The sequence below is a fragment of the Papilio machaon genome, chromosome 27 (genome assembly GCF_912999745.1).
Source record: "Papilio machaon chromosome 27, ilPapMach1.1, whole genome shotgun sequence".
Lineage (NCBI taxonomy): Eukaryota > Metazoa > Arthropoda > Insecta > Lepidoptera > Papilionidae > Papilio > Papilio machaon.
The window spans coordinates 1,840,310-1,856,590 of NC_060012.1; the positions used below are offsets into that span (position 1 = coordinate 1,840,310).

The following is a 16,281-nucleotide window of genomic DNA, read 5'->3' on the forward strand; positions in this document are numbered from 1 at the left end:
GATTGATTTTTGTCTATATGACGTCACAAAATGTCCGCCATTCCGCCAACTCGCTCGGTATAAATTCCTAAAAAACATTCCAACACACCAGTTTGTACCAAAAGTCTTGCAGATGAGCGGACTCGTTTATAACTTCTGGTATTTTTTCTAATTACAATACGTATTATATTAAAATTGTAAACTTAAATGATATAAAGTCGAAGTTACGCGAAATCGTCTTGTGATACGGTTTCTAAGGCAATCAAAATGGTTATTCGTATTGTAGCTAGGAAAAATATATTCGCGTTTTTTGACACCACTCTAACAATGTTGGCGAAAATGCTGTGTTTATGTGAGTACTATCATTTCCTTTTTCAGTATTTTATTACTATTTAATATTACATTTTTAACAATTAAAAATGACCACTACGAATTCTTCCCTTTTTCTTAGTGTATTTTCAATTGTCGTAATTTGTTACAAGTCATAAACGAAACGTACATAGAGAACGAAATAAAAAACAAATTGGCGTATGTGAAAATGAAACTTAAAAAAATAACTCTACCTTATTTTTTATGAATAATAAATAGTTTTTATTTTTCTTTATTATACCGTTGTATTATATTTATACGAATTATTTTACTAAATATGAGTATTGGCTGAACATTTCCATGGATATATATGTATAAGGGATAAAGTAACAAATTGATGATTTTTACTTTTTTGTGTTTAAAGCTACCTCTTAGTTTAGTTAACATGCACTAACTAAAATACACATTTACAGGTGTAATTGTTATTTTTTTGTTGAAGTAAAAGGGCCTATGCGGTCTATTTTCCTATATGATTGAAGCATTTAGAACCTCCTGTAAAGTTGTCAATTTGCACATTGGCTCTTATTTGTAGGAACCATAGATATTAACAGTAAACTCTGTCATGTTTTTTTTTTTAATTTTGAAATCTTTAGGAATATTTTATTTTGAAATTTTTGCATTTTATATGTAATGCTATAAATGTATAAATTATATTAACATCGTTGTATTAGGCTTCTTATAGTAAGTAATAAAGTCCACAACGCTGCGTATCTCTGAGCGAATCTTTAAACGGAATTCAGATGTTATCTATAAGAGGTGTCTTAGTTCGATAAAAGCGAGAACAATGTACTTAATTCAACTCAATCCATATACATTCAATATCTTTTTTTTTTATAAGAAAAGGGTGCAAACGAGCAGCGGGAACACCAAGGTGTTCATCGACGCCCATGGACATCTGCAATACCAGAGGAATCGCAAATGCGTTGATTTTTCACAGTATTCTTTAAGATCAACACAGTATAGTGTCAATGATTCGTTTTTAAGAACTTACAATAGTCGCGTGTAACCTAATAAAAAAAAATACGTGGTAATTTTTTTTGTAGTATACTTTACTATGGGTTTCCACTGACGAAACACATGAATGAAACAAAATTCCTTTAAATATTATGCTATAACTCTCAGTATATTTTTTTACATATAAATTGATGGAGGATACTTAATATGTTATCATGTTATATTCAACCACAAGTTTCTTGTGCAAATCTTATCTTATCTATATATATAAAAGAAAGTCGTGTTAGTTACACTATTTATAACTCAAGAACGGCTGAATCGATTTGACTGAAAATTGGTGGGCAGGTAGCTTAGAACCAGGAAACAGACAGGATATTTTTTACCCCCTTTTCTATTTTTTATACCGCGCGGACGGAGTCGTGGGTAAAAGCTAGTTGATAATAAAATAAAATTTCACCTGCATAAGCGAGAAATAAGTGAGAGTCATTGTCCACATCCGACAGTTAACCTCCTTACTATTGCGAAAAAAAACATTAGTACCTTGGACGCTCGCTTATCCTGCAGGTTTGATGGCATTTGCCAAATTAGCCGAACTATTGAACTTCGAACTTAGCAAATAACCACTGCATTAAGTGCAATACTCAGTCTTAAGTGGTTATTAAGCCCCCGAGTGTAGACTTATTGAGAGAAAGCTACTCTAAGTGCTGGTTATGTAACCATTAATTCTAAGTGTGGTAATTTATATTTCTTAAATATGGAGTAAATTTTAAATTAAAATTCTTGTCATTGTTAAGTCGTGAATACTTTACTGTCCAAAGTCGTATAAAAACGCATTTATTATTTCACGACGACATTAATAAAGATACAGGGAGTCAGATTAAAATTTCCTTTTGTAAAAGTTGCACAAAATACGTAATATAAAAACGTATTGCTATTGTTTGCCCAACTTTTAACGTTACTATTTATTACAATGATGGTACTACTGTAAGAATATTTTCAGCCAGTGCCTTTTTCTCCTAAATTAATATCAGTTTTTTTTCAGCCAGTCAGTAGGTAAAAAATCAGTCCGTTTTTGTTTTTAATTTAGATATTGTAGAAAGTGCTACGGCGTAGCAATCAGGCCGAGGTGAAGCGGACACTTAGCACAGCTACTGTTTATTTCAGTGCAGCTGATCGTAGTTGAAAGAATAAATTTTCCATTTGCTTTGTTATGTTATAGAGCACAAGATTAGACAGATTGTAGAGCTTTCTTAAGGGGAGAAGAATAGCTATTTGTTTACTATAGATGTTCTAAATTGACTGTGTCATTTCCAAACAACAATCTAGGGATATATGTGTAGAGATCAGTGATGACAGAAAGGTGGCCATTGGCGCCACCTATTCAAGCTTTTAGTTTTTCTCCTTATTAGCAGTACGGAGGTTATATCCAACATTTACAAAGCTACGGGTATTTATCGGTTATTAGTAGTTCTAGTAGGGAGTACTCCATCAATCGTCTTTTTTTTGGTATGTCACTATTTTTTTGAATAAAAGTTTAGGACGTTTTCGACGTAAATGTACTCGTACACATTTCGATGACAAAACCTCTTTCGTCTTTATTATAAACTTTAAAGCATAAACGTAATATACAAATAGCTTCGTATAGCGATGGATAAAGAGTTTTAACGTTATCGTATAAAGAAGAACTTTAGCGTCCATTCAGCTTGGCCTCGCATTCAAACATGAAAACTCGAGTACGTTTTCAGAATTTGTTACTTCCGAAACTTCAAATCTCAAGTGTAGGAATTCAAGTTTAGAAACTGCCGGATTATGCAAACTTAATCTTAGAATAACAAAAGAAATTGTGGCATAAAAATAGTGTTTTTATTTTTAGCTGTTGTATTGTTGAATTAATTTCCGAACTTTACTTAAATGTCAAATGTTAATTAAAAACTTGCGCAATTAATAATAGAAATAAGATTATTTATTTGAACACAAATTGTTAACGTTATATTATTATAACAGAAATAATGTAAAAACGCTCTCAAAAAAAATATGATTGTCGGTAAATTTGTACTCATGGATGCTAAAAAATGTATCAATAAATAAAAAATCTTATCCTCATTTTAATTATCTAAAACTATTCAAATTAGCTTATTAATGTTTTTCTTTCTTTTAAAAACCAATACGAGAAGTTACAACACTAAGTTACAATTTTTTTTTTAAAACGTTTGCGTTTTGCACCATTCATTTACAATATGGCGGCCACCATGGAATTGCCTCGGGGCGGGAATTGTGATTACTTTCATTGGCGCGTGTATTGAAAAAAAAACTTAATTCCATAGACAACTTTATAGTTTTGTTTTTTTTTTGTTTGTGAGAATATTGTTTTCATTATACAGCCGAAGGTGTGGAACTGTCTAAATAACAGTACTGGAATAAATTCTATTATAACATCATATTGATAGCAGAATTAAATTACCAAATCAATAAATTCAGTTATTTTAAAACATTACATTAAAAGAAGTAAGTTTTAGTTTTGTACATTATAAATTAATTGCGGCATTCAATACAAATTACACAGATAGTTCCACGTTAAGAAAAGAAAATCGGAAGTTATGTAATCTGTCTTTTTAATACTGTTTCCGTTTTAGATTTGTTTCGACCTCCATTAGTAGACGAGGACGTGACCTGTAGACATGAAAGCGAGGTGATAATATGATCATCGCGTGGTTATGTTCAATGTTGTTCCATTTCAATGAAATTCTTACGACTTAATCGTAACAATGGTATAAAATCATGAAAGTAAACTGTTGCTGCACTTTGGCATAATGTCGTCCATTTTACGTGACAGAGAAAACTATGACGCTTTTATCATTTTTTTTAGTTTGTTTTGTTGTCATAAAATGAGAAATTCTGATCTTTAACTGTCACAGAGTCGCTATAGCCGCTAATGGAGTCTCTCTCTAAATTTAGTTCAAGATAATTACGGTAAGGGACTCTTTACTTTATTAAATGGCAGTAAGCATTTACTCGGCAACCAAAATTGTACAATAATTTAATAGTCGTAATATAATTTTTCTGATGAAATATTATACTAGCTTTTGCCCGCGATTTCGTTATCGCGAAATTAAAAAAAAAACAGTACCCTATGCTACTACGCTAAATTAGGCAGTCTATCTCTGTGCCAAATTTCATCAAAATCCATCTAACAAACATCCATCTATCTATACGTTTGCAATCATATTATAAAGATACTAGCTGTCGCCCGCGACTCCGTCCGCGCGCAGTTAAAAAAAACTAAATGGGGGGGGGGTATGAAAAATAATGTCCGATTCTCAGACCTACCCAATATGCACACAATATTTCATGAGAATCGGGAAAGCCGTTTCGGAGGAGTTTAACCACAAACACCGCGACACGAGAATTTTATATACAAGACTAGCTTTTACCCGCGACTTCGTCCGCGCGGAATAAAAAAAATGCACACAAGATAAAAAAGTTCCTATGTCCGTCTCCTAGTTCTAAGCTACCTCCCCATCAATTTTCAGCTAAATCAGTACGACCGATCTTGAGTTATACATAGTGTAACTAACACCACTTTCTTTTATATATATAGATAATTTAGGCAAAAATAAATGAATTTACATTTCCTAATGTTCAAATGTGTCATACATATTTCACACATTCTCATACATAAACAACAGTAAGCCAATTTGGGGTTTTAGAGCCACATTCATATTCCGGATAGAGAAATATGAATTCCCAGGACGGAAATAACTTTGCTATAACAACTGTGTTTGAATTTAGATAAAGCTGGCAACCAATTTGCTTTGACCTATTTTATTTTATACTAGGTACAAATAGCTTTTATCTTCTCAATGAATGCTCGTATTTTGTTAACTATTAAAATCTTTTAAGATTTTTTTTCTAAAACAACTGGCAGTTGTTCGGGACTACATCCGCTCGGAATTCTAAATTTAATTTAATTACCCCTTAATTGGAATAAATTTTCAAATCGGTTCATTAGTTTCGAAACCTATTAAATGCAAACAAACAAACAAATCTTTCCTCTTTATAATATTACAACTTATAAATTTAACGATTAGGTTGTTTGAGCTCCCGATATTTCGGCACAGTTGCATGCGCCTAATCGTGGTAAGAATCCCGTTTCTTACGAACAGTATATTATAAATTCAAACTGAAATCTATAGTAATATGAAAAAAGTTGAACAAACAAACGAAACAAATCAGAATTTTTGATAATAATACGTCTTTATCTAGGGTAGGCAGAAAGTCTGGAAATCGTTATGTAAGCACAAAGAAAATTCTAAATTTATCTCAATGTGAACTTAGCGGTATTAAAAGTTCAAATTGCACCTTTGACCTTGAGTGACGTCACAGGAAGTTGTTTGAGAGCAAATAGACGTGGGCATCTCATCATTGCATATAAATAGGGTGACCTTCTCTTTGATCTTTGTTGGGACATTTCCCGACAACATATTTAGATGTATTCTTCTCAATACTCGAAGATTTTTACTGCTTTTAAGAGTCTGCGAAGCGTAAATATATTAACCAATAGGATAAAGAAGTCTATGTTCCCATGGCTTTCCAGTTCTGTGGTAAATTTGCATAAACATATAGTCATATCTCTTCATCATCTTCTGTCCTTGTTCCACTCCACATGACATCAGCTCATCAGGTTTGCGTCCTCCAGATTGATCTAATATTGTTATTTTGGTTATCACTCCCTTTTTCGTGTCCATTTATTCTCTTTATTAAAAAAGGGATAATAATGTGGCAACTTACGGTGAAAAATTCCTATGCTCTTTTTTATAACATACTAGCTGTCGCCTGCAACTCCGTCCGCATGGAATAAAAAAAAACTTAATGAGCAGCCTACGTGTTTTTCCTGACTATGTTCTACATCTGTGCCAAATTCTATTAATATCCGTTGTGCCGTTCTGGAGATACCTTTAAACATACATCCATCCATCTAAACATTTGCATTTATGATGTTAGTAAGATTATTTTTTTTTATTTCGATATCGATTGAAGTAAATTGCAAAAAGTAAAAAATAAACTGCAATTTAATAGGAATTTGTATTTTTTCATGTATGTTCTTGTTATAGGATTTATCCACATAAAATAAAACTCGTGGTTATCCTTTCCTCATATTGCTATGCGGTTTGGGTTGGAAATGTTTTACTTTCTCTAAGCAATGTCGAACTTCTAGATAAATTATATTACTCACGCGCTCCTCGGGGCCTGTTAGTGGGTAATAAAACATTGTTTTAGGTTAGAACACAGAAGCATTGAGTTAATTTGATCTCTCAGTAAAAGAAAAACAAAATTAGCTTGCATAGTAAAAGAAGTAACAACAGACAACCGAAAGAAATTCTTATATTTTTTTTATATACTATTTATTAAAAAAAATTATACGAGTGCAAATGACAAAATTGTACATAGCACAGTTACGATTATTTACATAGGAGCCTTCGTATTTCTACGAAACAAGTTCAACGACCGTAAAATTACTGTTATTTTTCTTGTTATTTTTTTTCAATGACATTGTAATATTTGCGTGGTCGTTAAAGTATAATTAGCATGATATGATTGTCATTAATTTATGCTGAGTGGATACGAAAGTGCAAATATGTAGGCGGCCGTGGGTGGAATGGAATACCTAAAATCGTTGTTATCGAAAATATCTAGCTTAATTTTCATGTCTTCGAATTTTATGCTACCCTAGTACATTCTAAAATGAAGTTGAGTTTTTAATTAATTTAATGATTAAATTCTTGCTAATTTATAAATTAAGCTCAGGATTCATTACCAACTCACGAGATCGTCTAGAAAGCGGTGGTGCAGTGGTTAGGCACCAGACTTGCAAACAGGTCCCGGATTCGATGCTCGTTATGTACCAATTTATCTATCGATTTTCAAGTTTCATATGCCTTTTTTTGGATGTTCTGATAACATCGTGATGCAATTTGTACGTGTCTGAGAAGAAATGCGAAGATGTATTAAAATCTAGCACTGGGACAGCGCTGTTCGTCATCATCAGCTCACTATACGTTCCCTTTGAGGAGCACGGAGCCTACCCTTAGTTAGGGGTGACTTTAAATAAAATCACCCATAATTAGGATAAGGTCAACCCCTTCGGTGGAGATAATGATGATGATGTAATCCCGGCGACTGTCTTCAGCTCCGGTTTTGACGTTGGTGTGCTCGCATGTGGCTTATGTAGCCTATTTTGTTTGCGAAAATCCTCGCACATTGCGGACATGAGAGCACACCGTTGAGATAAATAATAGCACTATATGTAGTTACTGTTATCTACTGTGATTGTTTTTAATTAAGCAGACATGTCAAAGTGTCAACTGCTATTGAAAGTTTTAACTTAACACTTTAGTAACTTTAACTTAAAGGCGAATGTGTTTTTCTAGTACTTTATTTCTCTTGGTAGCAATAAGTTACACAACTTCTTAAGTTATTCAGACAACTTTGAAATTAACTTGAAACTCGGGGCTAATTTCTGCTTTGTGTTTTAAACTAATACACTTTATTTTATGGCCCTTTCTTGTACTTTAATTTATTAAGTGTACAACCGTCATTTTTTTTATTAATAAATAATTACTAAAAATTCAAATAAAATATTTTTTTTTTCAATTTATCAAAAACATAATATCAAGGTTTGAAAAATCTATGGATATTTTTTAGCTTACATAGATGCGGATAAAATAACCTCCATCTGTTAATTGATGGATTGAAAGTCTCCTTTTTTTAAATTGAATTTTTACTTTTAGAAATAAAATATTAGTGTGTGATGTTTTCAACATGCAAGTTATTTGACTTTTAGGAGTTTAGTTTACTTTGGGATTGAAACAAAATTGTATACAAGATTTTCATTTTATTTTGCATTAATCTGTAAAGGTTTTCTATGTGTATTTTAAGGGATAGTAATTTAGTTTTTGCATACAATCAGATAAAGATACGTAAGAGTAATAGGTCAGTTCCAACCATTGTTAAAGATGTTGCGTTGCTAATAAAGCTAGTGATGTGGCACATCAAATATTCTGGATATCGATATTCTAATTTAATTTAAAAAAATATCTTTGCATTTAAAAACATATATTATATATTTCGCAATTGAGATGGAATTTAAGATAAAAGACAAGAAATAAAAACAAGAAAGCTTCTATTCATACATGCTAAGAATAGTATCCAATTACGCGTTTTGTACTTTATGCGAATATAGTCTCGTTTAATATTTGTTTTAGGACCTTGTTTTATTTGTCAAAATAAATATGTATTAATAAATTCCTTAGAATTTACTGTTAAGGTTATTGTTTTATTATAAATGTAATTAAACATAATATCCATAAATATTTTCCATTAATTACACTGAACATCGATATCGATAGACTCAAACACCGTACATACCTAATCTAATCATTGATAATCCAGGCCAATTCAATATAGCTAGTAGGAAAAATCCTTCACATCGTCAAGTCGTGAAATAAATATAATTTAACATATATGTACATATGATAATATACTTTAAGATCTATGTTGTATGTTGCAGTGCTCGTGATATGTACAGCCCAGTGTCTACAGTTGGACAGTCAGGCTTCGACAAGGCGGCCGAGGGTGACAAAGTACACCAAGACTACTTTAACACCAGGTGCTTCTACGGTAAGTAACAAATCAGTAATACAATCGAAGGGCTTGTAACTTGGTTAAGGTTACATCTGATTAACCCGACATTCGATTAGGGCCTTGAATCATATCTTAGTCCAAGCTCTGCTCTTTGTTGCAGTGAACATAAAATATTAGATAATTTCAAATAAGCTGTAGTAAAAATAACGGAACATTTCTGTAATAAATAATATTGTTTATAAGGCGTTTATGTGTTCGTTGTATGTCGTTTAAGAGAATTTATAACACGTTCGATGCAGATTTTTTTCCTGATAAAGTGAATCAGGTGAGACGGTAGCATTGGATGTGTTAACTATATTTGTGTATATATGTGTTATTCGAATGATAAATAGATTTATAATGATGCCTTGAACCGATTTTCCCAACAAAGGATAGTTTCCAGGCCATGTTTATAGCCCGTTAAACTTTGTAGACAACAAAGGTTTATCGATCGCTTTGATTAAAGCCCTCAATTCGTGTTACATTTCAACGTAGACGGTACAAAGCTATTATTAAAATCGTGAATCTAATAATAATTTTGAAATCGATAAATTGAGTTCGTTTTAGATGTTAGTTTGATGTAAGTTTTTATTGATTCATTTAAACTTTTCCTTTATAGTAATCACGTTAGAAACACTATTACATAGTATATAGGATTTTATTGGTTTTTAATAATTATTAGATGTTTTTATAATTTAGTTCCAGGTCCATAGACATATTTAATTTCAAGATTAAAAATAGGGCCATCTAGTTTTTAACGTTTATAAACTCTTTAGCCTATCTTTTCAAGGAGTTGGCGACGGAGCGCAGCCTGCTGACGGCGACGTACCGTCTGCTGGGTGGCGGGGGAGAGACCTGCATTCTGCTGACTGTGGACGCCCTCCTTGATATCTCTTATCTGACCAAACTCAACGAACGTGCTGTGAGTGATAGTTCATATAAGGAATATTTCATTAAATTAAATGATTTACTTGTAAAATGTCGAGTTAATGACTATCTTCATAATTTCAGGATGCCAACACATTTGTGCCTAATAATGCGAATGTTGCTGGCGTGTGCAAGGAAGGTGACGCTGAGACTCTGGTGTTGTCTTTCAAAGAGTTCGCCTTGGAATGGTCTTTCGCCAAAGTAAGTTTATTTTACTATTTGCTTTTTTATTAGCAAACGGCAGGAGAGAATAAAATAAACTAATCAAATATAATTTTTCAGACCCCAGGCGGAGAGCGTTGGTACGCTGACAATCTGAAGTTGACGTATAACTCCAGTTCTCGTATATTAGAGCACGCAGCTCAGCAAGGACGTCGTGTAACGCTGACTACGGGCCCTCGCGCACTCTTGTTCCCTACACCAGTCGGCAAGTCTTATTACTGCCCTGAGGAAACTATTATAGAGCTTACCGAAGGTGATACCAAGTAAGGGATTATTTTAATATTTTTATTATTTATAGATAAACAAAGATATCTGACCCGGTGGGCAAAAGTTGAACTAAATTTTGACAGCTCACAGCTGCTAAGCTCAGCTAAGTAGGTTCTATATATTTTGTAACAGAACTAACCGCGATAGCAGCGCCCCTATCACCGGTCCAGATATCATGTTGTATATGTTCTTACATTTTAAATACTTTACGAAAAAATAACAAGAGTGACACTAAAAAAGTACAAGTGATGAAATCATGAACTTCGGATGTGGTACCTGAAATATTACAAGCCGATCTAATCTCTTACATAGTGTGAAGTACTTTAAATAAAAAAAAAAAAACAAAAAAATGGGACCCACCTGCAAGCACTTCCTTTCGATTAAAATATTTTTCATCAAAATCGGACCACCAGGGGCGGAGTTTCGCGGTAACACACATAAAAAAAAAAATACAGTCGCATTGATAACCTCCTTCTTTTTGAAGTCGGCTAAAAAGTAAACAAAGGTTGCCAAAATAACTAACTATAACTAAGTTGAAAGAAACAACCACTCTGGTTTCTAGATTGCTTTCATGCAAACTCTACTTTAAATGTTATTAAATATCGCGATTAGACTAGTTTAATGATCACTAAGGGAGGTCTTTAAAAGAAAATAAAGTTACCAATTACTGATCGCGGTATATAGTAAACTAAAAAAAATAATTTTGGCATTATTTGACAGCTCCAACATAGCTCATCGTGCTAAACTCTACTTACGTCAAATGCGTTTACAAGCGTTCATGTTCAAACGCGACGGTGAGTTTGGACCAGCTTGGCATTGTTCGGATTCCGCCCGCACCAGGTCTGAAGCTGTGCCAGTAGCGGTGGGGTCCGCTTTGGCCATCGCCACAGCTGGTACACTCGTCGGTTACGCTATTTGGCGCTATTTAAAAGTTAAAAAGGTTCAATACGACACTATGGAGTAAGGATGACGTTTTGTTTTTTTTTTTTTTTAATTTTGACAGTTGATTTTAAAGGTTGATCTCGAAAAATGTTTGAATTTGGAATCTCGTACTTTTTATTTAAAATTGTTTGAATTTTTCACTGATTATGTAATTTGTTTTGATTTAATGCGTTTTGTGAAAATTGAGGTTATGATTTTTTAATATGGCGCTGAAATGTAAGTTTTAATGTCTATTTTATAAAAGAGTTTTTGTGTAGTTCGAGGGTTTATAAATTAAGTTTTCACTGTTGCATTATCCATTTTGTTCTGTGTCAAATTTAATCATTTACTTTAATTTTACTTTAGTATAGACTCTTAATTAATTTTTTTGAAGGTTGACAAGTAAATATGTGATTATATATATATTTTTAATGCTGAAGTCTTTTATATTTTAAATTCATAATTTACTCTTAACTGATAGATTGTTGCGGACTAAAATTAAATATGTAGGAATTTAGATGTAAGATTGAAATGATCTGTACCTTTAAGTAATATATTATTTTTCAATTTTTGATATTTTTAACTTAGTTTAATCTTTGTTTTAATACTCTATATTATAGATTATAAGTTTTGATATTATATTGAATATGTACATTATTATAAGTGTAATCTTTCTATAAATATTTTTTAAATTCTTGATTTCATTTGCTTTTATATCATATGACGTTAAAACATACCTTAACCTTTTTTGTGTATAAAAACTATGACCTTTGTCTATTCACGGCATTTGGCGGGAAAATGAAATCGCATTAAATTGATATTATTTAATACTTTCAATTAAACTTACGAATATTTAAAATTACGTATATTTTTCTGGAGTAGATTTTTTTTTAATTAATTCATTTGATAAATATACAATTATGTATTTATTAATTGAAAATCATTTTCATTAGATGTAAGTCGTGTGAGATGTACTGGCTGAAAAAAAAAATACTGTTGCAAATGTTGTTTATGGTTGAGTAGTATTGTAAAGAATGTATTTAATCCAAGTAGTACCAAGTATTACCAGTTTCATTTATTTTAGGTTAGGAATTACGTGTAAAGTGTCACTTGGTGTGGGAGAAATGTGACAGCTGTCATTGAGTTCCAGATAATTTATTGCGTAGTTGTTTAAGTGTACTCATATTGATATGTATTATTATAATCAATAAGATTTGTGTCATTTTGAATATAAGATAAATAATAATTTTATTCATATTTTAATCTACAAGGAAGGAAAAATGAAATCTTAAGGAATTAAGTTCAGGTCAGAGCAGTCGATGTGAAGATCGGAAGGGGATGGATGGATGGTTGGATGTTTGTTTGAAGGTATCTCCAGAATGGCTAAACGGATCTTGATGACATTAGACATAGATTTAGAACAGAGTCTAGAAGAACACATAGACTACTAATTCAGTTTTTTTTTCTTTAATTCTACGCCAATGGGGTCGCGGACAAAAGATAGAATGTGTCTAGAATCATGCTCAACGGTTTTGTTTATTAAATATGGCCAAAAAGTGACAGATGTGACAGTTAAAAAATAAAACGAAATGACACAAAGTTTCTTGATAAATAAATATTTATACATATCAGAAGATAATAAATTATAATTTAATGACAGTCACTATTGTATAATTATATTGTTGATAAAGTTATTTTAAATAGTTTGCGGTATAGCGGACATATAAATGGGAATATTACGTGTACAAGCAATAAGTACGTTTCTATTGGGCGCCATTTTGTGACGCATATGGCTGATGTTGATGTTGTGATGTGCGTGAAACTTGGAATTTACTAGTGTCTAATTTTATGGACTTGAAAGTCTTCTCGACTATTTTTACCAATTTCCTTAGATATTTTTTTTTAATTATAGAATACAATATTTTTTTTCTTTACTTAACTTGAGAATATCATTTTAGAATAATTTTTTTTCCCACTTTTTAGTTCTACTTAGAATTTACATATTTTAGTACTTTATCGATTTATTTTAGCTGTCACAACATTGTTTACTGTCAATTCTTATTTACTGTTATGGCAACACTAGTATCCAAGTTTTGCTAGTTAAGGTACGCTGTGTAAAGCTTTCAATCTTAACGACTTGTAATTCGTTTAAATTTTACTCTTAATACTTATCAATTAATAAACATATCGTTTCATAAATTTCATATTATATGCGTTTTGTGATTATTGTTCTATACTAAGTCTTATTTGTATTGGATAAGAGTTGAATTTAGATTAAGTTAGCCTTATAGTCCTTCTTACTTCAGCTCGCTTCTTGCTGTATATAGAAGTAGCTTTCGTTTTGCATTAATACAAACAATTCTAAAGGACGACATAGTTGAATTAAAAAAAAAAGTTGGATCTTTGACAGACAGCCAAAAATCGCTTACCATAGACAAGAATATGTTTTTATAATTACAGTTACTAATAAGCCAGTGTTAATTTCAATTGAAAAGTAGCACTTCAAGTATTTTAAAATTATTTCCATTGATGTTTAAACAAATTTTATTTAAAAAAAAAATAGATTTTCGTCTTTGACTTGCAGCGAAATGTATACATTTTCAACGTACTCCCAATTTTCTGCTTTTTTATATTACAAATTTGAACTCGTTTTTCGATATATTTATACAGAGATTTCGTGATATCGTTTACCATCTTCTGTAAATACCTCAATCGTTGCTATAATTTCGATCTCAGATATAATCTGTATTGAATAGTTCTTTTTTAAGGTTACTAATATTTCTGAAACGTTTTCATGTAGAATAAAACTCTATTTTCCTAATACTTTGTATTGAACTCCCTTAGACATTTTTCCTTAATAGTTTTACGTATGTATCGATACATTTATTAATTAATTTATTAAAAATAATGTACTAAAATTATTATATGCCATACGATTTGTCTTCCAATAATATTGATCTATAACAATAGAGTATTGTAGCTTATTGTATACATAATGTTTAAGTATAAAGTGGTGTTACTGTGAGTACGCATTGCTTAAACATGCACAAATAAACATGTTGTTACTTTATTGACTCGGAAAATTAAGATAACAACATGTTTTTATGTGAATTTTTTAGGCAATGTGAATTCATGGTTACGTTGTTATGAACCAGTATTGCGACGTACGGATATACTTATTGTGAAGTTGTAAGTGTTTGTAAGGTTTGGAATTTCTTTTAACAATTTTATGTTATATATTTAAAAAAAAAGGAATTACATATGCTGTTTACATTTAAAAGTAAGATAAAATATAACCCCAAAAAAACAAATGACATTAGTAAATGTTGCCATAATTAAAAATAAATTAAAAGTTGTTTGCAAAATATTTAACAGCATAACAGAAGTTTTATAAAGCTTTCTTGTGTTTATGGTTTTTTGACGTTTGAATTAGTTCTGTCACTTTCTGTGTGTTGTAATTAGAAAAAGAGGGGAATAACACCAATGTTATTGAGAACTGTGACTACATAACAAGCACCACTGATTAATATCTAAGTGACATATCTCAAAATAAATATTGTAATTTAGTGAGTTCATTTATTGAAATTGTCTTTATGAATAAAGGAAGTGAAAAATAAATTTGTTTTTTTTAAGCAACATTATTAGTTGTGTTCACGAATGGGCCGTACGACCGGTGAAACCACGACCACACAGAACACTTATGTACAGTGGAAGAAATCCCGCATTTCCTCTGATTAATGTGCGTGCCGGAGGTCTAATTTTTGTCCGTTTCCTTCCCACTCCTTTTTATAAGACAATTACGAGAAGGGAAGTGGATTTGACAGAGGAAGAGAGACAAAGGAAGGGGAAATATCCTCATTCATCCTCTCGAGTAAAAATAAGCAACGTATTTGCAATTACAGATTTCTATGGATAAAGGTCACTTCACTATTTCGGTGAATTCTGGTGGCCGCTTGCTCGTTTGCCACCTTGTAATATAAAAGAAACTTTATTTTTCTTATTTATTTTACTTATGTTAACTAAACATATTAATATTTAATTAGACATACTTATAAAGAAAAAAAATGAAAGAAAAACATTTATGACCACACATAAAACATACAAGGCATAAACTTGATATAATAATGTGGCAAAAAGAAGCCAGTTCAGCCAAGCAAGACTAAATTATCCCTCTGCTGGTTTTCTGTTGACAACTTTACAAAAAAAAGATATAATATACACCAGCAGAAAACATTTTTCTTTAACAATAGTAACTTTCGTCAGACAAATCATGACGCGTAATTTAACTGACATCACAATCGTGTTTTTCTAATTATTTGACATCTAACACTCGGTCAGTTAATTTGCATCAGATTACTTGCTTTGTCATCCCCCACAGAGCTTGATAATAAATTTAATTGGACCTCCTGGGACTAAGGGGTTCGTGTTTACGACAATTGTTATTTATAAGTTATTTTCAAAATAAAATAATGGAAAATAGCTTGACAGTAAGAAAGACGACTAATTAGTCACTAAGAGAGACTTAGTGTACACTTCTCAAAGTAAATCTGCCCTAAGGGAGTCTACACACAGCTGTAATGTGTTAATAATAAAGTTTGCATAAAATAACGTTAAAAATATACCCCCGGAGGCATAGATTATAAATCTATGAATATTAAAAAAAAAATTGCAACCTAAAAGTAAGGTTAGATACTTACTTTATTAATACTTCCATTTTCAGTCGTATAATCTAGATACATATTTGTTTACAACAACGAAAAAAAAAGAATAAAAAGTGTAAAAGGCATAGATAAAACTAATTCGTCAGATCTTACGACCCTCGAACAAGGGTATATTAACAATTAAATCAATTATTTGCAATTTTCACTACAAGCAATTTGATACACGAGTCAAACTAAGCCCTCTTTATAAGGTTAATATTACAAGGGATGGGGCCCTTTGCAGTCATTTTGCGTTCCCGAC

The 16,281-nt window shown here is 31.5% G+C and overlaps 1 protein-coding gene across 1 annotated transcript; it reads left to right on the plus strand.

Moving 5' to 3' along the window:
• The first annotated feature begins 13 nt into the window (after positions 1-13).
• LOC106708503 lies at positions 14-11,362 on the plus strand. Its single transcript, XM_014500033.2, has 6 exons — positions 14-331; positions 8,870-8,979; positions 9,773-9,904; positions 9,994-10,110; positions 10,192-10,394; positions 11,119-11,362. Exons 1-6 carry the CDS (start codon positions 247-249, stop codon positions 11,360-11,362), a joined length of 891 nt encoding a protein of 296 aa, XP_014355519.1. The 5' UTR covers positions 14-246.
• The last annotated feature ends 4,919 nt before the right edge of the window (positions 11,363-16,281 follow it).